This window comes from Acinonyx jubatus, chromosome E1, assembly GCF_027475565.1.
Source record: "Acinonyx jubatus isolate Ajub_Pintada_27869175 chromosome E1, VMU_Ajub_asm_v1.0, whole genome shotgun sequence".
NCBI lineage: Eukaryota > Metazoa > Chordata > Mammalia > Carnivora > Felidae > Acinonyx > Acinonyx jubatus.
Genome location: NC_069397.1, coordinates 59,077,633 through 59,099,948, shown reverse-complemented (window position 1 = coordinate 59,099,948; position 22,316 = coordinate 59,077,633). Strand labels below are relative to the sequence as shown.

At 62.9% G+C, this 22,316-nt stretch overlaps 3 protein-coding genes across 4 annotated transcripts; all 3 read left to right on the top strand.

Annotated features, from left to right (window-relative positions):
- Positions 1 to 654: 654 nt before the first annotated feature.
- P4HB (prolyl 4-hydroxylase subunit beta) lies at positions 655 to 10,243 on the top strand. Its single transcript, XM_027052138.2, has 11 exons — positions 655 to 872; positions 1,768 to 1,974; positions 3,391 to 3,524; positions 3,661 to 3,798; positions 6,915 to 7,019; positions 7,203 to 7,328; positions 7,511 to 7,711; positions 8,037 to 8,157; positions 8,271 to 8,452; positions 8,560 to 8,646; positions 9,348 to 10,243. Exons 1-11 carry the CDS (start codon positions 722 to 724, stop codon positions 9,426 to 9,428), a joined length of 1,533 nt encoding a protein of 510 aa, XP_026907939.1. The 5' UTR covers positions 655 to 721; the 3' UTR covers positions 9,429 to 10,243.
- Positions 10,244 to 14,007: 3,764 nt separating this feature from the next.
- Positions 14,008 to 15,233, top strand: PPP1R27 (protein phosphatase 1 regulatory subunit 27). The gene is made up of 3 exons (XM_015084501.3): positions 14,008 to 14,330; positions 14,416 to 14,566; positions 14,887 to 15,233. Exons 1-3 carry the CDS (start codon positions 14,141 to 14,143, stop codon positions 15,008 to 15,010), a joined length of 465 nt encoding a protein of 154 aa, XP_014939987.1. The 5' UTR covers positions 14,008 to 14,140; the 3' UTR covers positions 15,011 to 15,233.
- Positions 15,234 to 15,617: 384 nt separating this feature from the next.
- Positions 15,618 to 22,316, top strand: MCRIP1 (MAPK regulated corepressor interacting protein 1). Of its 2 annotated transcripts, none has more exons than XM_027052155.2 (5): positions 15,618 to 15,703; positions 20,311 to 20,366; positions 20,452 to 20,570; positions 21,088 to 21,189; positions 21,399 to 22,316. In XM_027052155.2, exons 2-5 carry the CDS (start codon positions 20,359 to 20,361, stop codon positions 21,461 to 21,463), a joined length of 294 nt encoding a protein of 97 aa, XP_026907956.1. In that variant the 5' UTR covers positions 15,618 to 15,703; positions 20,311 to 20,358; the 3' UTR covers positions 21,464 to 22,316. The 2 variants fall into 2 exon arrangements, with proteins under 2 accessions (XP_026907956.1, XP_026907957.1); XM_027052156.2 differs by lacking the exon at positions 15,618 to 15,703 and adding an exon at positions 15,757 to 15,901.

Sequence of the window (22,316 nt, the reverse complement as noted above, 5' to 3'; positions counted from 1 at the left end):
CGTCCCCCGCGCCACCTGCGCGCCGCCTCCGCGCCCCGACCCGCCGCCGGCACCGCCCGGGACGGCCGAGCCCCGCCGGCCCCGCGGTGCTGGGCTCGCGGCACGCACCGCCCGACCCTCACGCGCACCGGAAGTTGCGTAGGCTCGCCTTCCGACTCGCAGAGCTGGGGGGGCGGTGTCAGTTAAGGACAAGCCGTCCAATCAGAATGCAACACGAAGGGTTTCAGAGGCGCAGACGCAGCTCCGCCCTTCACTCGGGAGCTCCGCCCCACTGCCACGTTTGACGACGGATCGCGCGGGCGTGCGCGTATCTCTTGGCCAATCAGGAGCCGCAGATCCTGGCCTCCGAAGGTAGCAGCCATTCCAGACCCGCGGAAGGTGTAGGAGAAAGCCACCAGTCACAAGTCGAGGGAGAGAAAGTTCTCCATGGGGAGCCAATGAAAAAACCGGGTAGAGTGCGAGCGCGAGCTCCTCGGCCAATCTCGGGCGAGGGCGAGGGAAGCCCCCACGGCGATTTCGAATCCGGGGTCGGGGGCCAGAACGGTCAGCCAATGCGAACGCTTTAGAGGTGGGCCCCGGAGCCCGCCAGCCAATCGAGAGTGGGCGCAGGCGGGCGCGCGCGCGGCGGCGGCCGGGCTTATAGGGGCGGGGCGGCCGGCGCGCGCTCTCGTGGCCTCGCTGTCCCGGCGGCGCCAACCGAAGCGCCGCGCCCGCTGCCGACATGCTGCGCCGCGTTCTGCTCTGCCTGGCCCTGGCCGTGCTGACGCGCGCGGGCGCCGCCGCTCCGGAGGAGGAGGACCACGTCCTGGTGCTGCACAAGGGCAACTTCGAGGAGGCGCTGGCGGCCCACAAGTACCTGCTGGTGGAGTTCTGTGAGTGCCGCCGGCCTGGCCGGGCCTCGCCGTGGCGGGGCGGGGACGCGGGGGGGCCGGCGGGACGGGCGGGGGTCTCCGGGGCTGTCAGCATCCAGCCCCCCCTCAGGAGGCGCAGTCCCGGGCTGGTGCGGCGCGCAGAGCTGCTGTCGGCGTCCCCGCGCTGCCCACGTCCTGGGGGCATCCCTCCTGCTTGAGCCGGGTCCCAAGGCTGGCCGCAGGCCGACAGCCAGGACATGCTTTGTGCCTTACGTCCACATGGCAGGGGCCCTCCGTTAGCCTTGTGTGAGCTGCCACCAATACAGAGGAGCACGCCGGGGTCCAGCCCCCTGACCGCCCCCCAGGACTGATCCCAGAGCGCCCCACCTTCAACCCCATACCGCTCGCTTTAGCAGTGCTGTCACCCAGACTCAGCACCGCCGTCTGTGTTTATAAGTGTGTAAGCACTACCTGGGGTGGAAAGCTCCAGCCCGCCAGAGCTGCTAACCTGAGCTGGCAAAGAGTCACTTTTAAGTGGGAGTCTTGGGGCAGGGGTGCACAGGTGTGCGTTGCACATTCACGACTAGGTCTTGCTGAGCGTACAGGTGCCGAGGCGCTGGCTTCTTGACTTTTCTGGGAGATCCCAGAGACGTGACCGTCCTCACTGCCTGCAGATGATGGGAAGTCACCCATCGTTTGTCCCGTGCCAAGCAGCTTGGGGTCTGGTGTCAGTTTGTCGTTCGTGGCCTCTGTACCAACATTGCCCAAGAGCGTCAAGCTATCAGCTCAGCCCTGTGGGTTCAGGGGGGTTATCTTGGCGAGTAGATAAGATTTTTATGGAAGGAAGTGCAGGAGAAGGTGGGGGAAGCGGCGGAACTTGGTCGACGCTGCTTTCCAGCATCCGCTTCTCTTCCAGATGCGCCATGGTGTGGCCACTGCAAGGCTCTGGCCCCCGAGTACGCCAAAGCAGCTGGCAGGCTGAAGGCGGAAGGCTCGGAGATCAGACTGGCAAAGGTAGATGCCACCGAGGAGTCCGATCTGGCTCAGCAGTATGGTGTGCGTGGCTACCCTACGATCAAGTTCTTCAAGAACGGAGACACCGCTGCCCCCAGAGAGTACACAGGTGTGGTTGCCGCACCGCCCTTCTCTTCCCTGCAGACAGGGGTGTGCCTGCAGGCTTTGGGAGAGACCTGAGAGGTGGGGAGGCCCGTTTTCAGAGGCAAGGCGGGGAACCTGGTCTCAGACTGGATTCTCAGTCGAGGTCAGCCTCTGACGCTCTCGTGAGGAAAGTGCTCCCATCCCCGAAGAGTGCGTCAGGTAGAGAGGGACATCCTTCCGGGACGGGTGGCAAGCTGAGGCTTGTCCTAAGGTTGACCGGTGAGAGGAGGAAGGCTGGGGCCCTCGGGCCCACTTGGAGCAACAGGGGTAGCGATTTGGGACTGTCCGGTGTGCCAAGCCAAGTGCCCAGGGCCTTCCCCAGGGCAAGGGCTGAGGCTGCGAGCCACTGGGTGACAGGCTGGCGTCACTCACCTGTCCTGGCAGAGCTCAAGTGCAAGGCCCGGCCCCTCAGGCTGCCTCCTGGGGCCTGGGCCCCTTTGTAGCCTGGTAGGTACCGGGACAAGAGGAGAGACTTTTGTCCACAGAACCGGTTCTGTGGCTCTTCTGTCAGAATGCTCTCGAGCAGCCTCGTTGATTCTGATGTCTGCGGCTCTGGTGTCCTTACTAGGCTGCTGTTTTGTTGTTCACACGTTCGCCTGGGTTCGCTCTCAGGACAGGAGGTGCAGAGTTCCCACGGTCCCATCGCTCGCGCTTAGGTTTGGTGAATGAGACAGCTGCTCCTAACTCCACCTGGAACTGATGAGTCAGCATCTCGTTGCCACTTGGGAGAATCCTTCTAAGCGTGAGCCTCGCACCCTCCTCGTGCCGGGCCAGGTGGCCAGATGCTTTGAGGGGAGGAAGGCCCTCCTTGGCCTCAGTCCTAGGAGGAGCAGGCTTCTACCTTTTCGGTTTGTCAGCTCTGGGTGGCGTGCGGGAGCCTGATCCCTCTCATTTTGCTGGTCTGGGAGGCGTGTGGGAGGGCCAGGCCGAGGACAGGGACCCCTGAGCGGCCTGCATGTCCCAGGTCAGCTAGAGCTCGGGGAAGGCGGGGGTTGAGCTGATTTACCAAGCAGCCTTTTTTTATCTTTCTATCACATCTTTAATTATGACGGAGCCTAGAGTGAGGCCGCTGGGGGAAAGTGTGTGTTTGATGAATTTAAGCGTCAAGGGATTTAGAAAGTGCAGAGGGGTTTAGAGGAGGGGGCGGCGGCGTGATTCTGCTACCCTGGGGGCAGCCGCTGCGTCTCCCCTGCTTCACACCCAGTCCCGGTTTCTCAAGAGACAGAATAGTGCTCTTAGCGCTAGGATTTGCACAGGCGCGTAGACAAGGTTCCTCTTCTGGAAGGAGAGTGTTGAGCCCCGGTCTTGGCAGAGAGCTCAGAGAACGCGCAGGGAGGGTGGGCCCTGGTTTTCAGCGGAACCCGCCTGTATTTGGGTGCAGCTGGCAGAGAAGCTGAGGACATCGTGAACTGGCTGAAGAAACGCACCGGCCCCGCCGCCAGCACGCTGCCCGACAGGGCCGCCGCGGAGGCCTTGCTGGAGTCCAGCGAAGTGACCGTCATCGGCTTCTTCAAGGTAGAGGCTTCGGCACTGCGCCCCGTCGTCGGGGAGGGGTTCCCTGTGGTCTGGGTACTGCCTGTCTGTCCTGCTGGCGGCCCGGGCGGGACCCTCGGTGCTTGGCTGAGTGGCCGCCTCTGCTGCTTCTCTGTAGGATGTGGAGTCGGACTTTGCCAAGCAGTTCCTGCTGGCAGCGGAGGCCATCGATGACATACCTTTTGGGATCACGTCCAACAGCGACGTGTTCTCCAAATACCAGCTGGACAGGGATGGGGTTGTGCTCTTCAAGAAGGTAAGTGGCCCTCCAGCAGCCCCGCCCAGGGCATGGAGACACCGCGGGGGGGCTGCTCTCCTTATCACTTCCAGCCCCCGAGAACCTTGCCCGGGCGGCGCTGGACCGCCAGCTGGACTTATCGGGGGCCTGTTGGCAACGTCAGACCATAGGAGCCACTCAGACAGTGGCCTTCAGACTTTGCGCTGTGGGCCCGTTGTTCCGGCTCGAGTGGCAGCTCCAGGGCCGTGTTTGATGAAGGCAGAGCTGCTCTGGAGCGTTTAGCGTTTCCGAAAAAAAGAAAATGGCAAAATATTCGGGAAGGTCTGCCGCCTTAACCTTTTCTAAGCACGTGATTCTTCGTATGAGGCATCAGTTACGTCGACGGTGCCGTGCAGCCGACACTCCTGTTTGCTCAACTTTTTGATCCCTGGACAATGGAGGCCGTGCGGGTGGCAGGCAGAGGAGGGCAGAAATCAGGAGAGGGGCAGGGGGCAGGAGGCGGGTCTTCGGGGATGAGGATCGGGCCTTTCGCTCCTGTTTTGTCCTGGTGGGAAGAGGGCGGGTTTGGAACCCCAGCAAAGCAGGAAACCCCGTGGTCAGAAAGGTCGCCGCCTTCTGGTCTAAGGCCGTCGTGCGTGTGCGCCCCACGTGTAGGGCATCTGGGCCGAGTGACTGAAGACAGGTAACCTTGTGTAGAAACTGCCGCATCTGGCACCTTGCCAGGGGCTGGCAGGGAGGGGTGAGGGGGTCTCCCGGCTGTACTCCTGAGGACTGGGGACGCCAAGGTGGCTCCGGGTGGCTCTGTTCCAGCGTCCTTGCCACTCCAGTGTTTCTGTAGTCTTGCTTTCCTCAAAACAATTCCAGATCCTCGTAGCGCCCGCCCCCCGCGAGGGAACGGAGGGGCTATGAGGCCCCCATGGGGGGCCTGGGTGGGACTGGGTGGGATGGGCCTCTGCGGGTGGCCAGAGTCCTGGGCCCTGAGGTTGAGGCTGACGGAGGGGGCGGGTGTCTCAGAGACCGCCGAGACCCATGTGCCATCCCGCGTCCACACCGTGCTTTCCTACCTCCTGAAAATCCAGAGCGCCAGTTCTCACGCGTCCTCCGGCCTCGGCTCCCTGTTGTCTTGGGCACTGGGCGCGGCCTGGGTGACGTGACCCCTTGGGTCTGGTGCCAGTTGGGGGGCAGCCTCGAGCAGAGGCCTGGCAGGACCCCGGGGACTTTGTGCCGCGTGGGTCAGTATGGGTCCCAGCTGCAGTCACAGACCGTCGTACGGACGAGAAGGAGGAGGCTCAAGTCTGGCCCCTCCCGGCTCTGTTGGGCCGGCCCCCGTTTTCTCCATCATGCTCGTTTCCTCAGTCTTTCTTGTTCCCTTTTCTCTAGGTTGTTCGATCGCATTTCTTGCAGTGTGTTGGGTCTGTCCAGGGGCCGCTGTGGGCAGCCTCACTGAGTCAGGCACCTCCCTAGTGGGACAGGGCAGGCCACTTGCTGGGAAGGATGGGGGCTCGGATGGTGGCTTGGGTCATGGGTCACTGGCAGTTGGGCTTCTGGTTTGAGAGCTATTCTGTGTCTTTATTCGTCCTGGTGGTTACTTTGCTTTTCTTTCCTGAAACTGAGGGGTAGGAGTAGGTGTCGGGCCAGGCCTGTCCTCCGCTGCCTGCAGCGTTGCGCCTTTTGGGGATGTTTGTCATTGTGGCCTGACGGGGCTGGGCTTCACTACTGTCCCTGGCTGAATGAAGGCTGGTTGTGTGCTTTTTACTGAAGTAGAGGGGGACTGTAGCGTGATGTGACCCCGTTACTAAAAAGATTGTGTCTCAAGACAGGTGCGTGCGGCAACTCTGTTCTTTGGGCCTCTGGGCATGAAACTGGGCACACCGCTCACTGCTCGGAGGGGCTGGCGGTACGGTTCTGGAGCAGTGGGGGCCTGTGTGCCCCTGGTAGGGGCTCAGGAGCATGCCTGGTGGAGCCGGGCCCCCTGGCCTTGGCTTTTCATCCCCTTTCCCCTCTTCTCCTTGGGTTTGGGGAAGAGAGAGCAGGCTTCAGCTTTTCCTGGGGGTGCTGTGCTCGTGGCCCCTGGCACCTGGCCCTCGATCTGGTCTAACTTTAGCAGCCGGTGTCATAGTTGAGCTGAATGAAGGTCAGGCTGTAATGTGATGTTGGCGGGAGCAGGGAGGGGCCACCTGCTTTTCTGGAAGTTCCTTTGGGGAAGTGTAACTGGAAATGACTGGGAAGAAGAGGTGAGTAGTTTCTCTCTGTGGGACTCATTCGGGAGTTCAGAGGGAAGGATGAGATGCTCGTGTGAACAGGTGTAGAAGCAGCATCGTTTTTGTGCTGGGAGTGGTCTCTGTGCTCCACCCAGAGCCAGGGCTGCAGCTTCGCTGCACGGCTGCCCGTGGGCCTCTCTGGTCTATAGCAACAGCCTTCCAGCTTCGGGGCCTCAGGACCTCTGAAACTCTTAGATATTACTGGGGATCCCAAAGAGGTTCTGTTGCTGTGGATTCTATCTATTGATTTTTACCAGGTCAGGAGTCAGAACCGAGAAATGTTTCTAAGACCCTAACCGTCTAGGGTGTGTGGCTGGCTCCGTCGGTAGAGTGAGTGACTCTTGATCTCAGGGTTGTGTGTTCAAGCCTCACATTGGGCACGGAGCCTACTTAAATAAGAACTCGTCCGTCTAAGTAACAGTTACGTGTGATCAGAAGGTCTTGTGAAAGTTAGTTTTTCCCAGACAACTGCATTTGAGTGGTGAGCGTGTTCGGGTTCTGCTGGTTTCTAGCCTCCACCTTGTGGAGGGCAGACCTGGCTGATGTCAGTCTGTCGGGACGTCCCTTGTCACTCTGCTCTGATCTGAGGGCATAGCACATTCGGGAGAACGTGTGTTCTGAGCAAGAGCACGAAATTGCAGCTGCCCCGGAAGGGCCCCACACTCTCCCCTTGGTGTCGCTGTGGCTCAGTGCCCGGAAGAGGCTGCTGTCTGCAGCCCTCATCCGGCTCTGTTCGGTGGACAGAGGCGTGTGGCTTCTGCTATCGCAACTCCGGGTTGCTGTGCCGGGCCGAACCTGGGCTCTGGGGGGGGTGGGGCGGCATGGGAGGCTTTGGGAGGACCGAGGTTCTCGCAGCCCTCTCTGTGCCCACAGTTTGACGAAGGCCGGAACAACTTCGAGGGGGACATCACCAAAGACAAGCTGTTGGACTTCATCAAGCACAACCAGCTCCCGCTGGTCATCGAGTTCACTGAGCAGGTGCGGCTCTCCTGTGGGTCCTGTGCCCTGAGGGCGGGGCGGTGTGGGAGGTCGCGGGGCCCCGACCCCGGGAACCCCCACGTACAGATCGTCGCAGCGGTGGCATTGCAGCCGTTGAGAGAATGTTCTGTGTAAATGGCTTAGTTCGTGGCTCAGCCCCAGCAACCTCTGTTTACAACACAGACAGCCCCGAAGATTTTCGGAGGTGAAATCAAGACTCACATCCTGCTATTCCTGCCCAAGAGCGTGTCTGACTATGAGAGCAAACTGAGCAACTTCAAGAAGGCCGCCGAGCGCTTCAAGGGGAAGGTGAGCGGCTCAAGTGACTCCGGCTGCAGGGTGGCCCGGGGCTCTCTGCGGCTCCCGGGTCCCTCTGGGAGGGCCAGGCCGTGGCGGTGCGAGTCTGCACAGTGTGCGTGGCGGGAAGCAGCCAGGCAGGGGAGCGGAAGCTGCCTGTGGCCCCCCCGCCTCACCTGCCGCTTCTCCCCTAGATTCTGTTCATCTTCATCGACAGCGACCACACGGACAACCAGCGGATCCTGGAGTTCTTCGGCCTCAAGAAGGAGGAGTGCCCCGCCGTGCGCCTCATCACCCTGGAGGAGGAGATGACCAAGTACAAGCCGGAGTCGGACGAGCTGACGGCGGCGAAGATTGAAGAGTTCTGCCACCGCTTCCTGGAGGGCAAGATCAAGGTGGGGGAGCCACAGCCCGAGGTGGAGCCGGCCCGCGCCGGCCTCTCGGCCTTTGGGGTCCCGGGCTCCCTGCGGCTGCATCTGGAAGGTGTCCGAGCTGAGCGTGGACTCCTGTGGACGGGGCCCCAGATGGCGTGAAGATGCTTGGGGAGAGACGCGGTGGTCCCACTGCTTGGGGAGCAGAGCAGCCCCGACCCCGTGGGCTCGGCCCTCTCCCGAGGCTCCGTGAGCAGCTCTGGTCCCTGTGTGTCTCAGGCCGGGGTGGGGGTCCTGGGGGCCAGTGGGGTCTTGAGCCATCCCTGACCCTGCTCTGCCTGCCCTCCAGCCCCACCTGATGAGCCAGGAGCTGCCCGAAGACTGGGACAAGCAGCCCGTCAAAGTGCTGGTCGGGAAAAACTTCGAAGAAGTTGCTTTTGACGAGAAAAAGAATGTCTTTGTGGAATTCTGTAAGTGGAGCCTCCTCCGCTCGTGCGCGTGTCCCCCACGAGGGCCAGCGGGCCGGGGGTGGGCAGAAAGCGGCTCCTCGGCCCAAGGGGGGGACTCCGCTGCTCTCTTCCAGATGCCCCGTGGTGTGGGCACTGCAAACAGTTGGCCCCCATCTGGGACAAGCTGGGAGAGACGTACAAGGACCACGAAAATGTCGTCATCGCCAAGATGGATTCGACGGCTAACGAGGTGGAGGCCGTGAAAGTGCACAGCTTCCCCACACTGAAGTTCTTCCCAGCCGGCGCCGACAGAGCGGTGCGCCTCCGGCGGGGGGCTGGGGGAGGAGGGGGGGAGGGCCGGGGAGCGCGGGGCCGGCTCCCTGATTCACATTCTCGCTCCCCCTCTCCCCCCCCCTCCCCCAGGTCATTGATTACAACGGGGAGCGGACACTAGACGGTTTTAAGAAGTTCTTGGAGAGTGGTGGGCAGGACGGGGCCGGAGACGACGATGTAAGTGGCACGTTGGTTCCGCCCGGCCAGCCTCTGGGTCACACCCTGTAGTCCGTGGGACAGGCCTCCGTGGGCGCCACTTGAGGCAGGCACGGGGACCCGGGCTGGGGGGCTGCCGGGAAGCCCTCACCGTGCCCCGCAGAGCCATCCTACCTGATGAACACGCTGTACAGATTGCCCGAGAGGGGCCTTTAAATGCTGACATTTGCTTAAGAGATTTACTCGTCCCGTGAGGCTCCCTACTGCGCTGGACCCGGACGCTCCTCCCCGGCCACTGGCTGAGGCGTCCTGCCGGACACCAGCTTGGGCCTGTCCGTGCAGCCGTGGGCGGCTGGGGAGAGTGGAGGCTGGTCTGTGCCCAGGCCAGAGGGCAGGGTGGTGTGGGGGCGGGGGCCGGCAGAGTGTGTGAGACCGGGAGCCAGGGCAGTGGTCAGCTCAGTGGGGTATGGTCGGCGGGCTGTCGGCGGCCCCACAAACCCTGGAGGCTGGGGTCCCGGGCTCCCCTTGCACCGTCTTACGGGCAGAAGCTCTGAGAGCCGACAGTTGGCTGCTTCTGCCCAAAGGGCCAGCCAGTGTCTGGCCGACCGAGGCCCCGCCCCGTCCTTCCTGGTCCCTCCCATTCCCTCCCGGTCCCTCCCGGTCCCTCCTGGTCCCTCCTGACCCATGTGCTTGCTTCCCTCCCTCTTCCTGCTGCGCCCCAGGACCTGGAAGATCTGGAAGAGGCGGAAGAGCCTGACCTGGAGGAAGATGACGATCAGAAAGCTGTGAAGGATGAACTGTGACACGGAGGCCAGACCCTGGCGCCCAGACACGGCACCTCATGGCCGCACACCCAGCGGCGCGGCCTCCGGAAGCTGGGGCCCCTCCCCGGAAGGAGGGAACGTCCATCGGAAATGCAGGGAACTTTTTGAAGCAACACTTCATTCTAACACACGTGTAAATCGAAACCCATCACCCTTTGCTTTTCAATCTTTGGAAAGGGATTTATCTCCAGGCCAGCCCATCTTCTGGGCCATTTTTTTTTAAATCGTGATGTACTTTTTCGTACATGGTTTTGTCCAAAGTGCTCGTTAAAATGTCTTGGAATCTCGGGCAGGTGAAGCCTCCTTCCTGTTAGGTTTATACTGTCACTTTTGAACATGCCATCGGTGGGATTTTTAGACATTTTTGGACGTCAGGGTGTCTGTTCCACTCTGGCCGTGGCTCCCCGGAGACTCCTGTCCCCTGCTCGGGGAGGGGCCCGGCCGGCCTGGACAGCCACTCTCCACATGCCGGTGTTGCCATGGCTGAGCGTGGTTCTCCCGGTGTTTGGTTAAATGGACGCTTTGGCACGGTGGGGAAGGCGGGGGGCCTTCTGTGCCTGGAGGGGTGGTGGGTGCCGGCCGAGCCCCGGGCAGCCCCCCATCCTTCCCGAGCCAGGCCCCCCGTTCTGTGACTTCCAGGGTAACCTGAGGCCCGTGCCAGGCAGAACCTCCCATTTCCAGACTGGGAAACGGTCAGGCGTGCTTGAGCCGAACCAAACGTTGACAGTTTTCAGGCATTTCTACCACAATATTGGAATTGAACACATTGGCCAAATAAAATTGAAATTTTACTACCTCTCGTTGTCTCTGCTCTACGGTCCCTCCTGGGCCTGGGCTCGGGCGGGGCCTCTCGCCAGGGCCTTTCTTGGCACGTGGCGCCAACACGGGAGCCACAGGAGTCTCTTGGGTCGTCAGCCCGAGGTGGTGACCGCCTGCAGGTCACCAGGTGGAGGCGCTGCTCCCGCGCCCCACCCAGGCGAACGGTCCACAGCCAGCCAGCGGGCAGGGAGCACCCGGTGTGAGCACTCTGGGCAGCGCCGACCAGACCCCTGTGCTGCCTCCCCAGCCCAGTGGCCCGCGCTGAGCGCTGCCCACAGCTGGGCTTCCTTCCCCCGTTCTCCAGTCTCGGGTGGCCTGTGCCAGCAGCTTTCCAGCTGGTCCGCTCCCGGGTTCAGCTGTGCGGTGCCTCCGTCCTGCTGGCACAACGAGACGCTTAGCCGCGGAAAGGTGAGCTGGCGCCGTTCAGCTTCAGTGGGAGGACGGCGGCCCTGCCCTCCAAGATGGGAGCTGCTCCCCCAGGGGGCGCATGGCCTCCAGCCTCCAGAGGAGGAAACCCAGCACGGAGTGAGGCTGCCACGGGGGAGGGGGAGGCGGGGTCCAATCCTGTGCTCCCTGCCCCAGCGACCGGTGTGGGTGACCCTGTGGACCCAACTGCGCCAGAGCCAGGCCCCTCCGCGTGGAGAGCTGGGACCGGGCGGGAGCACAGTGTCATGTGCTCCTGGGAGCGGCGGTGAATCACCCGTACCTTTCCCCTTTTGCAGAGGCAGCTGATTAGCACATTCCAGGGCCTGGATTTGCTGGGAGGCTGTGGGGGTGGAGTCCAAAACCTGGCCGGGCTGCTGGATTAGCAGGCAATTTTGCACACTCAGGGTGGTCAGTTAAGGCTTAGCAGCCCGGGCGTCCCAATCTTCTCTTCCTCTCCCCTGCCCTCCTTCACTTCTCTCTCCAGGTGGCAGGAAGTTACTGCCCTGGTGCACCAGACACCCCTCCCCTGCCTGTCCCCCCAGGTCCTCAGGCCTCAGAGCCTGCCGGCAGGGACAGGCTATACAGTGGGCCCTGCACCCAGTCTCCCAATGGGCTCTCTGGCTCCTGTTTTCTGCTGGATAAAAAGCACCACCAGTCGCACTCCTCGGACTTTTCAAAGTGGGCTTTTTGCATTAAACGTTTTGGTTTGCTTTGTTCCTCTAGAAGGTAGAAACCTAACATCGTATAAGCCAGATCGCGGGTTCACACGGGCATCAGGAAGAAAGCCACATGAATACAGGTGTGGTTCTGATGTGGTTACAGGTAGTTAGGGTTTGCCAACCAACATTCTTAGGTGAGACGCTCACAGCCAGCTTCTGACAAAAGGTTCCAAAGTGAGACGCTTCAGGCCAGGCCCACGGTTTAGAGGACGGCTCCAGTGCCCAGGTAAGAATTAAAAGCACATTAAATACCTTTCAGGGGAGTCTGTTGTGAAGGGGGGGGGGGCGCTTTGGGCACCAGTCCCTTCTCTGGCCCAAGCTGAAACCCAAAAGCCAAAACCCCCACGCTCTCAGCTCACCTCGGTAGGACGGGGCCTGTCTCCAGCCCGAGGCCTGGCCACTCTCGGGAAGGCCTGGGTGGCAGCTTCATAAAGCCTTCTTTCATTTGATCCCCTGAGCAGGGAGGGCAGACAGAACTTTCCACGACACCAGAACAGGTCATCTTCACATCAAAGGAAAGTTTTCTCCTGTAAACACGCCAGAAGGAAGTGTACGGACTCCTCCCAGGTGACTAGGAGTTAAGATCACCCAGCACCGTCCTCTGAGCCCTGGAGCTCAGGAACCCCAGGCACCACCCCTGGATTGGGGGCCCTGCAGGGCCTGGCCGGGGAGGAGGGTTCCATGGTGGCCAGGCCCGGCCAGCAGGTAGGGGCTCTGAGACCAGCCGAGAAAAACCTTGTCAGGGCCGGGAGTCTTAGGCGGTGCCCCATTTCTCCACAGCATTTGGCCCCAAGGCTTTGCACCTAGAGGGTGTTAAATGCATTTGTTGATTTGGTTCTGTTGGATGGAGACCAGCCTGGTGATGCAAGGCTGCTGGTGACCAGGTGGCCGGCCCCACCCCCAAGAAGAGTGCCAGTCAGCCTTGGTTCTGTCCTTACTCAGGACTCCAGAGACTCCCCGGGGGCTTCTCGCCAATGTCATGGCTTGAACTGCATCCTCCAGTATTCCTAAGTTGAAGTGCCAACCCCCGGGACCTCAGAATGTGATCTAATTTGGAAATACAGTTGTCATAGATGTGGTTGCACAAGACGAGGTCATTCCGGAGTAGGGCGGCCCCTAATCCAATGACTGGTGACCTTATAAATTTGGACACAGGCACACACAGGAGCAAGGCCGTGTGAACATGAAGGCAGAGATGGGGTGATGTCTCTACAAGCCAGGCAACAAAGACAGACACCAGCAGCCAGGAGGGGGCCTGGATTCTCCCTCAGAAGGAACCAGTCCTGCTGACACCTTCATCTTGGACTTCCCGTCTCTAAAACCATGAGGAAATAAAGTTTTGTTTTGTTTTTCAATGTTTGTTTATTTTTGAGAGACCGAGTGACACAGAGCAGAGCAACAGAGGGAGACACAGAATCCGAAGCAGGCTCCAGACTCTGAGCTGTCAGCACAGAGCCAGATGTGGGGGCTCGAACTCAGGTGTCCATGAGATCGTGACCTGAGCCGAAGTCGGCCGCTTAACTGACCGAGCCACACGGGTGCCCCGGAAATAAGTTTGTTTCAGCCCCCAGTCTGGCACTTTGTTACAGCAGCCCAAACACACCCAGCTAGCCAACAGCACGTGCTGCGGGCGCTGCCCCCCCCCCCCCCCCCCCCCCCGCCGACCCCGTGAGCTCCTGGCCCAGCTCTGCTCCTGTGTGCAAGGCTCATTTCCACTGGCTCTTCTCCCCACCAAAGTCTCGGCCACCCCTGGACACAGGCTGCTGCGGTGGACTGCTAGCGCCGGCCCAGCCTGCCGGGCATCTTCGACGCATTGCACTGGTTACGTTCTTACAGGGAAGCCCCGACCAGGCAGAGTGCGTACGCCACCCGGGCCGTGACGGCCCTTCCGAGGGGAGCAGACTGAATGCTCCCTCAGGCGTGAGCATGTGTGTCCTTGGCAGTTAGAGGCAGGAGTCTGGAGCCAGAGGAAATGGGGGTGGAGGGCACGGGGCTAGAAGGAAATGAGGGCGGTGTGGGGAGGGCTACCTGGTGGGCAGGGTGGGATGGGCTAGTGGAAGCAGAGGCATTTATTTACATTCTAACCTGGGAAGGTTCCCAGCGGGAGGGCAAGGTGGTGCAGGCCCAGCTGGAAGGTGACAGGTGGCAGGGGGGCACATGGGTGGGGCTGGACCTGTGCTGGCATGGTCAGGACCCTGTGCTTCCTCAGATGTGGGCAGCCCCTTGCTTCTCAGGAGGTGGGAGCAGCCACCCCCACCAGACCTCGGGCCTTTTCCCTGAGTTCCCAGGACTGTGGGAGATGCCCGGGCCCTCTCCATGACCTTGGTACCCGCTTGCCGTCCTTATGGGTCCTGTCCTTCTAGTGCCTTCTCCTGCCCTCTGTAAGGCACCTTCTAGGCCCAGCTGTGGGGCAGACAGCAGTGGCCAGGGAGGATCTGACCCCTTTGGCCGGGGCAGAGCGACAGGTGGGCTGAAAGACGAGCCACTAAACATGATCCTGTGTGCAGGGCAGAGCTGCTCTGTTTCAGCCCCTCCCGGTGTGAGCATGACTGCGCAGCTTTATATAGCACTGCGGGCCCTATATAAGAGGGAGGTGGCCTCATCACAGGAGAGCACGGGGCGGCGGTGGCGCAGGAAGAGCCTGTATGCGTTGTCTGATCCGGGCCGGACACGTCCCTCCCCCGAGCAGTAGGGTCCCCGCAAGGTGGACCCACCACAGCCCCCAGGATGCCCAGCAGGACCAGCCGCTACGCCCGATATAGCCCACGACATCGGCGCCGGCGGATGCTGGCCGATCGCAGCGTGCGTTTCCCTAACGACGTCCTGTTCTTAGACCACATCCGCCAGGGTGACCTGGAGCAGGTAGGGCGCTTTATCCGGGCTCGGAAAGTCACCCTGGACACCATCCACCCCTCAGGTGAGCGCCTGTGGGGCCAGCCGAGGGTCTGTGGGGTGTTGGGGGAAGACCTCAGCTTTGACCCCTCCCGCCCTGCCCTGCCCAGGCCTGGCCGCCCTGCACGAAGCCGTGCTCTCTGGAAACCTGGAGTGCGTGAAGCTGCTGGTCAAGTACGGAGCTGACATTCACCAGCGAGACGAGACTGGGTGGACACCCCTGCACATCGCCTGCAGCGACGGGTACCCTGACATAGCCAGGTAAGAGGGCCAGGCCTGGGGCTTCATCCCAAATGCCCTGACCTCAGGTGGCCTCCAGGATGTGGTCTCCTGAAAGGCGGCCCTGGCAGTAGAGCTAAGAGCCCTAAGAGCTTCTAGGATCTCCTTTCTACCCTGTTGCCTTCCCTAGAGCAAACCAGAAAAGTCAGCCACTGTTTCTGGAGGATAAAGTTTCTTCCTCTTCACCCTTCCTGGAAACACTTTTTTAAAAAGGCGCACGCCAGGACTCCAGCCTGCTACCCCGGGGTTGGGGTGAACATCCTGCAGGCCGCCTTCCCCCCACCACAACCTTTGCACCCCAGGTACCTCATCTCCCTGGGGGCAGACAGAGACGCAGCCAACGACGATGGAGACCTGCCTTCAGACCTCATCGACCCAGACTTCAAGGACCTGGTGGAGCTCTTCCAAGGGACTCGGATGGACTGAGCCCAGCCCTGACCTCCCAGGGCTCTGGCCCTCCGGAGAGAAGTTGGGTGCCCACCTCCCCCACGTACGAGGACTTGCCCCACCGGTAGGGGCGGCAGCTGGCCAGGAGCCCGTACCTGGGCACAACCCCCACCCCCCACGCTTCTGGCCTGGCTTTTTCTCCAGGTGAATTTTTTTTTATCGTGACACTTTTTACTTTTTCAATAAACGTCATTCCCCAGCCCCTGGTGGTAGCCTGATTACTGGGCACGGGGCCGTCCCGGTTCTCCCGCTTCCGGTGGTCAGTGGGCCCTGCCATCCCAGCGCCAGGCTTGGGGGTGCAGGGGGCAGCGCCAGGGAAGGGAGCCAGCGTCTCGGGGCTCCGGGGTCTGAGGTCTCTGACCCCGCCGACCCCCGACTCCCAGAACCCCAGCGTCCCCAGCCCTCAGCTCCGCTCCCCTCGGCTCTGCAGCCCCCGCTCCCGCCGCTCCCCCCCCCGTACCCCGCCGACCCCGCCGACCCCGGACCTAACGAAACCGGAGGCGCCCGTACCGCCGTCCCCCGGTCTCTGGCCCCGCCCCCAGCGGCCCCGCCCCCGCCCCCAGGCGCGCGCGCCGGTCACGTGGCCCCCGCGCCTGCGCCTGCGCGCGTGGTGGTAGCATCACTTCCGGCCGGGCCCCAGCTGGCGGCGGCGGCGGTGGCCGAGCGGGCGAGGTGAGGCGGGAGCGGGGGCGGGGGCGGAGGCGGGGCGGGGCGGGCGCGGCCGGGACCCGCCCTGGCTCGGCGGCTCGCGAGGGCAGGTCCCGGGCGGGGTCGCGGAGGGCCGGGACCGGGCGCCCCGCTCCGTCCGCTGCGCCTGAGTCCCTGGGCCTGCTGGGGGGGGGGGGCGCGCATCCCGCCGCGGGCGGTGCGGTGAGGAGGGGGCGTGGGGACGTGGCGGGGCCGGTCCGCACCTGTCCCGGGACGCGGCGCCTGGGTCCCCCCGGGGGAGACGGGCGCGGAAGGGGCAGCGATGGGCCCGCCCTTTCCATTCTCTGAAGCTGCCGCCGCGGTGGTTGACAAATGTCCTGCCTTCCCCCCTTTCCGAAGGGAGCATTCCTGAAGATGCTCCTTGGCTCTTGGAATGCAGCTGGCCAGGCCCCCCGCCGTTTTCCCTGCCCTCCGTTATCCAGCCTTTCCCACAGCCCCGGCCTCCGCAGGCCAGGTGGTGCGGTGCCAGGTGCAGGGTGGAAACGGGGGAAGACGGGCCTGCGTCTGCCCCGCCCTCGGGGAGTTCCCTGGGTTGCAGGGCCTGACCACCGTAGCGGGCTTCCAGAGATGGGGTGGAAGCCGTGTGGGGTCGGCTTTCTAATCACGAAGGCCACCGGGCTGTCATAAACATCAGATGATACGGAGGTGCAAAAGTTGTATTCTCCGCCCAGCCCCAGGGAGACTTCCAAGAAAAGGCTGTCTTGTAGCTGACTCCCAAGGATGAGTCAGATCGTGTTGGGCAGAGGGGACACCTTGAGCAAAGGCCCTGAGGTGTCTGTGGTGAGCAGTGGGAGTCCTGGGTAGAGAGCTTTAAGAGAGGAGTGGGAGTGGGGAGGAGAGGAAGCGGGGCGTGGGCTTGATTTGGGGTGAGCTGAGGTTTCCAGGTCACGTGGTGGGGGGTGCACACGCTCGCGCTGGTCTGTTGCTGGGGATGGGAGCGGCTGCCAGCAGCCAGAAAAGAGGGGGTGGGGGTGGGGCAGTGCTAGGGGCTTGGCCTGAGGGGTCTTCAAGGGAAAGCCCCTGTTGGACGTGGCCTACAGCAGTATTCTGGCTGTTGTTGGGGTAACATCATTTCTAGAAGTCTTAGTGGCTGAAACTGTTGAGTACCACAAAGACACAGGATGTGATGGGAAAGCGGAATCTAAGAAAAATTTAACATCGGAAATTTTAAAGGAATGCCCACCATTTGCATCACCGATTCTAATTCTGGAATACTCATTGTCACTTTTCTGGAAAACAGAGTAGCATTTTCTTTCCTGTCCTAAAGCATATGGCTGTGGGGGGGGGGGGTGGGGAAGAATTTGAGACTGGGTAGCCAGAGGCTGGGCTTCGGGTCCCCCCCCCCCCCCCAATGCCCTGCCTTCCCCTGGGAGGTCTCTGAAGTCCTTGGTTCCCATGGAAGGGCAAGGTACAAAATTCACCCATCTGGAAGACTCCCTCCTTGTCTCTGAGCACAGCCACGTTGACGTCAGGGGTGTCCCGGGACCTGGCAGGGGTGCAGGCAAGGGCAGTGGTGGGCTCCGGAGGGCTCAGGTCGGCTGAGCTGTCCGGGCCTGGCCCTGTCTGCTGCCCCGGAGGCTCAGAGGCTAGGACTCCTTGGGGTTCAGACTCTGCCTTGCTGGGTGCCGGGCTGCTGTGCCCAGCAAGCCTGTAACCAGCCCATAGCAAGTGCTTGCTGTGGCTGGCGGTACCGCAGCCTCTTCACATATGCTGGACTTTCCTGGGCCTCTGCCTTCCTCTGAGTGGCTGGCTCTGCATTCGGTGTGTCCAGCACTGTCCACAGTCGTGCTTTGTGGTCAACAGTGGCCCTTCCGCTCTCAGAAGTGCCCAGTTAGCGCGCTCTTCCTAGGACGGTCCTGTCTGAGGGCGTGTCTGTGGTCCTATTGGATGAGGAGCCACAGAGGTGTCGTTCGAGGTGGTAGCTCCACATGGTTGTGCTGGGGTCCCTGTCAAGCGGGAGAACCTGGCGAGCCATCTCGGGGGCTGCTTTGGCTTCAGTGAGTTCTCTGAGGTCCAGAGAGGGAGGGATTTCCCTGGAGGCAGCAGAGCAGGGGGTGGATGATCTCCAGCCACAGAATGGTTCTGGGCCCTGCCGTGGGCCCTGCCATTGGCTTGGATAAGAGTCAAGGCGCACAAAGGGGGCATTTGCGTGTGGTTCTCCGTGGTGATGGCAGCTGGCAGAGACGGCTCTGTTTATACTGTGTGTGTGGGTGGGCCTAGCAATGGGTGACACCTAAAGAAACGGACTGGGGCCAGATTGAGGGCTTGATGGCTTTAGAGGGCCCAGGGCGTGCAGGGTGGGGAATTATTTGGGGAGGGGAATTAGGACAAGGGTGGGGGATAATGGTGCAGCTGGCTGTCGTGTTGTGGGGGGTGGTAGATGGAGGAGGGGCGGCTGCAGATGGGAAGAGGTGATGAGGGTGAGCGAGTGGCGGGTCACTGTCCTTTCTGTCTCCAGGAAGGCACCAGGCCCCTGGTCTCTTTCCAGGAGAAGTCTCTCAGTGTCCCCGAGTCTTGCCGGGTGGCAGGACCCGGGGTGGGGGGGGGGGGGGGGCAGTACAAGGTCTTGGTGGTGAAGACCCAGGGCCCGAAGCTGAGCTCTGGAGGGGGCGGGAGGACCCAGATGTTCCTGGGAAGACGGGTTGGTAGGACCTAGGCTGTGGCCGTCAGCTGGGTGGGGTGTGATTTTCTGCTGCAGAAGGAGGTGGAAGGCGGCGCCCATAAATGTTATATTAGCCTCGTTCTTCAAGTCCCCAGGGGGTGAGAACCTGCTGACTGTGTGGCCAGTCCTGTCTTTCCAGAGTAGCAGAAACCTCCTTAGCTAAAGTAGGATGTCCGTACAGGCAGCCCTTTGCTGACAGATGCACAGCCCTGGGACAGGGAACTGATGTGACCTCATCCTGCTCCTGGTTTGGTCAGGAAGCCCAGCAGGCAGTGGGGCCGGGTCCCTGGTGTGGGGACCGAGTGCTTTGTGGGTCCAGGGCTCTGGTCTCAGGCACAGCCGTGCGGGCCAGCTGCTCTGGGCCCAACCCGGGTTTGGCCTTAGGTCTGCAGGGACAGGGGAGCTGGTGAGGTGTCCAGAGAACCCCATTCGGCACGTGCCTGCAGGCAGGGCGACCGGAGCCAGGAGGGGGTGAGCACCTGAGTTAGCCCGAGAGGGTGAGTAGGCGGCCCTGAGATGACGCCACAGTGCCCACAAAGGCTGGGTGGCCCCCAGAGGCTGTGGCCAGAAGAGGCAGAGGCTGCCGTGCGGGGAGAGGCCCGAATTGGGGCGGGTGAGGCTGGGAAGGCAGGTGCCCTGAGCAGTGGCCTCCGGGGTTGAGGAGAGCAAAGTACAGGAGGAGAGGGGGGCCTGGCTGAGGCGGGGGGCCATCCTGTGGCAGGACCGGAGCTTCCCCGCCGTGTCCCACTGCCGATAGCCCCCCGGGTCGACCAGCGCACCCTTAGGCCCGAGAGGGCTCCCTCTTGCTCTGGTGTTCCAGGGGCCGGTGCCTGGGAGACAGGACCAGGGCAGGGAGACCCCTGAGTCCAAGAAAGAAGACGTCACTTTGTGAGGGAGGGGCGCAGGGTTGCACACATCCTCCAGGAAGCTGGTTCTGTGCTTTTTTGTGTGGTTCTTGCTCTGCCGCCTGGGCTTGCGTTCAGCTGTGCGGGTGTTCAAATGCCTGATCATTGGTGAGACGGCGAGCGAACCGGAGAGCGGGTGTCCACAGCGTCCCGCCTCTCCAGCCCTCTGGGAAGGCCTGTAGCTGCACGCTGGGGCCGCAGGGGCGGGGGCTCTTGCGTTCAGGGCCCCCTCCGTCTGCCCTTGGCACCTAGGCTTGTCCTGTCCCGAGGCCAGGCCTGGGACCGGCCCCGTGTGGGCAGTAGGCAGCATCCTCACCCTGTGCTGTGTCGTCCACCAGAGAGGGAACCCTGTCCAGCTGGCTGGTTTTAGAGTGAGCCTGAGAGTAACCCCCGCCCGGGGCTATGGCCGCCAGCAGGCGGCACCCCAGGGTCTCGGTCCCTCGGTCAGGCCCAGCTGCTGCTTCCAGGCTCGCACCTTTACCCCGGCCCTCCTTCCCCGTTGGGTTCTGTGTCCAGGGCCCCAGTTCACTCGCGCCCCGGCCTCTGGGACCAGGAAGCTCCGGCTCTGCTCGACTCCTCACTGAGGAAGCATGGCCCTGCAGACAGGGAACCAGGCTCAGTGCAGACAGCCCCCGGGCCCCGCAGGCAGTGAGGGTGGAGGTGGGGTTCACTGGGATGGTGGCAGCTCTTTCCCGCAGGCCCACGCTTCCCTGACAGGTGTCCCGGGACTCTGGAAAGGGGGCATCTGGGCTCTGCTGCCGGCGCCTTCCCAAGCTGCCTGACTGCGGGGGAAGGGGCTCCCTGGGTAGCGGGGGCCCAGGTGCCGGGATCTGCCCAGAACCGAGGCTGCTCTGAGCGCAGGTGTCGGCTGCTGGCCCCCAGCCTCCACGTGCTTGACTCTGCCCACACTGGGGCTGCGCCCCAGCCTTGAGGGACCCCGGTGGGCAGCTTGAGGGAGGAGGCGCAACTCTGTCCCACCTCTGGGGTCTGGGCTTCCCTTCTAGAGGCCGAGGGGACCCGGCAGCGGAGCGTGAGGACCAGACACCCCCGCGATGACCAGGTGGGTCTCGGGTTGTGGAGCGGCCTCGCCCAGGGGTGGGCCCCACTCTGCCCCCAGCCCTTCCTCACATGCTGGGCCCCCCCAGTTCCCCCGTCTCCAGAGTCGTCTACAACGGCAAGAGGAACAGTAGCCCCCGCTCTCCCCCCAGCAGCAGCGAGATCTTCACCCCGGCCCATGAGGAGAATGTGCGCTTCATTTACGAAGGTACGCGGGGCACCGCCAGCCGGGAACTCTCCAGAACCCCCCTCTTGCCATTCCGGGATACGGGCTCTCCCCTGGCCTTCAGGGGCCCGGCAGCTGGGGTCACTGGGGACTTGTCTGGTGAGGAGACCCGGTCCTTGTAGTGGGAGGCGGGCAGCTCCTAGGACAGGCCCCATTTGGAGCAGGCCAGGTTTACTTGAGGACAGGGGACCGTTGTGGAAGACGGGCAGACGGTGCCCCCCAGGAAGACCCAGGGGTGTCCAGAAGTGTGGCCGGGGCATATGAGCGTGTGCGTGATGAGTGTGCTAGGAGGCGGGAGAGGCCCAGAGCCTCCTGGAGGAGAGCTGCCGGGTCCCGCGTGTCGGGTCCCGCGTGTCGCGTGTCTCTGTGACCGCAGCCCCCTACAGACGAGGGGCGGAGCTCTGAGGGCTGGGAAGGGGCGAGGGCGCTGAGCGCGTGGGCTCCGCCTGCCACCGCCCGGCCGCGCTGGGGGATCTGACGTCCTCCCTGCTCTCCGCAGCCTGGCAGGGAGTGGAGCGAGACCTGCGGAGCCAGATGTCGGGCAGCGAGCGGGGCCTGGTGGAGGAGTACGTGGAGAAGGTCCCCAACCCCAGTCTGAAGAGTGAGTGGGGAAGACGACCGGGGAGGGAGGGGCCTGGCCAGGGGCCCCGCGCCGCGGAGGGTGGAGGGCGGAGGGCAAGAAGGCTGCCCACTCGCGACGCGGTTTGGCAGCACGGGTCCGGGCCCAGGGCTTCCAGAGGCAGGTACGGGATGGGGGGCCCGGGCCCGGTCTCCGTCTGTGCCACCGTTGACCGCCCCGTCCCCTGACAGCCTTCAAGCCCATCGACCTGGGTGACCTGAAGCGCCGGAGCACGCCTGACGCCAAGAAGTCCTGAAGCCGGTGTCCCCTCCCCACCCCCCCACCCCCCTGCCTCTGGGAGACCCGGGTGCCACCCGATGTTGGTCTCCCGTGGGCTCGGTTCCTGGGAGGGGGAGGGGCTGTGTGCCCAGGGGGCTGTCAACCCCAGGACCGGGAGGGGCACGATTGGTGGCCAAGGCCTGCCCTTCCTTCCTGAGCCCCCTCCTTTCCTCCTAGGGGGTCTTGAGCTGCCCCTGCCCCTGGGCGGGTCTGGGCCCTGCCAGCCCCCGCTCTCCCTGTAGTTGTCTCCTCGGAGCTGCCTGCCCCCACCCCAGGGCCTCGGCTCTGACTCCCCTCCACCTCCCGTCACCTTCCATTGCCCCCGCCCCCTGCCCCCCGGCCACTTCCAAGGTCACGAGGGAGACCTGGGGGGCCTGTGCCGTCTCCCAGGCTGGTGGTACTGGGCTGGCCTTGGCCCTGAAGTGGCCAGGAGGCAGGACAAGGGTGGCCCTTCCATGCCTGTTGTATTCCCTACCAACTCCTGCTGCTTCTCTGGCCTGGACACGTTGGGGAGCATCTAATTCTTCACCCCACTGTCCAGACTGGCCCTGTCCTTCCCTGCATCAGCTTCGGGTTGGCACCAGCCCTCTGGGCCTGGGATGTTGCGAGCACCCGCTCAAAAGGGGTCCTGGGCAACCAGGCCTAGCCCCTTGTTGTCTGTGGCCCTGTGGTCACAGCAGCCCCCTTGGGCAGGGGTATGAGGCTGGCCTTGGCCCTGTGCTGTGTGCTGGGACGGTCACCAGGGCCCCCCTTTCTTCCTGTGCTCTCCAAAAGCCAAGTGTCTGTGACTGAAGCCCAAGGACCAGTGAATAAAGGCGGGTGGCGCTGGA

What these genes read in the sequence shown, in the direction of transcription:
- P4HB (XM_027052138.2), top strand. Translation starts at nt 722, where the DNA reads ATGCTGCGCCGCGTTCTGCTCTGCCTGGCCCTGGCCGTGCTGACGCGC. An exon ending in GGGTTGTGCTCTTCAAGAAG is followed by an intron (nt 3,799 to 6,914) that starts GTAAGTGGCCCT and finishes CTGTGCCCACAG; the next exon opens with TTTGACGAAGGCCGGAACAA. An exon ending in CAGCCGGCGCCGACAGAGCG is followed by an intron (nt 8,453 to 8,559) that starts GTGCGCCTCCGG and finishes CCCCTCCCCCAG; the next exon opens with GTCATTGATTACAACGGGGA.
- PPP1R27 (XM_015084501.3), top strand. Translation starts at nt 14,141, where the DNA reads ATGCCCAGCAGGACCAGCCGCTACGCCCGATATAGCCCACGACATCGG. An exon ending in GGACACCATCCACCCCTCAG is followed by an intron (nt 14,331 to 14,415) that starts GTGAGCGCCTGT and finishes TGCCCTGCCCAG; the next exon opens with GCCTGGCCGCCCTGCACGAA. An exon ending in GGGTACCCTGACATAGCCAG is followed by an intron (nt 14,567 to 14,886) that starts GTAAGAGGGCCA and finishes TTTGCACCCCAG; the next exon opens with GTACCTCATCTCCCTGGGGG.
- MCRIP1 (XM_027052155.2), top strand. An exon ending in TGTGCGCTTCATTTACGAAG is followed by an intron (nt 20,571 to 21,087) that starts GTACGCGGGGCA and finishes TGCTCTCCGCAG; the next exon opens with CCTGGCAGGGAGTGGAGCGA. An exon ending in CCCCAACCCCAGTCTGAAGA is followed by an intron (nt 21,190 to 21,398) that starts GTGAGTGGGGAA and finishes GTCCCCTGACAG; the next exon opens with CCTTCAAGCCCATCGACCTG.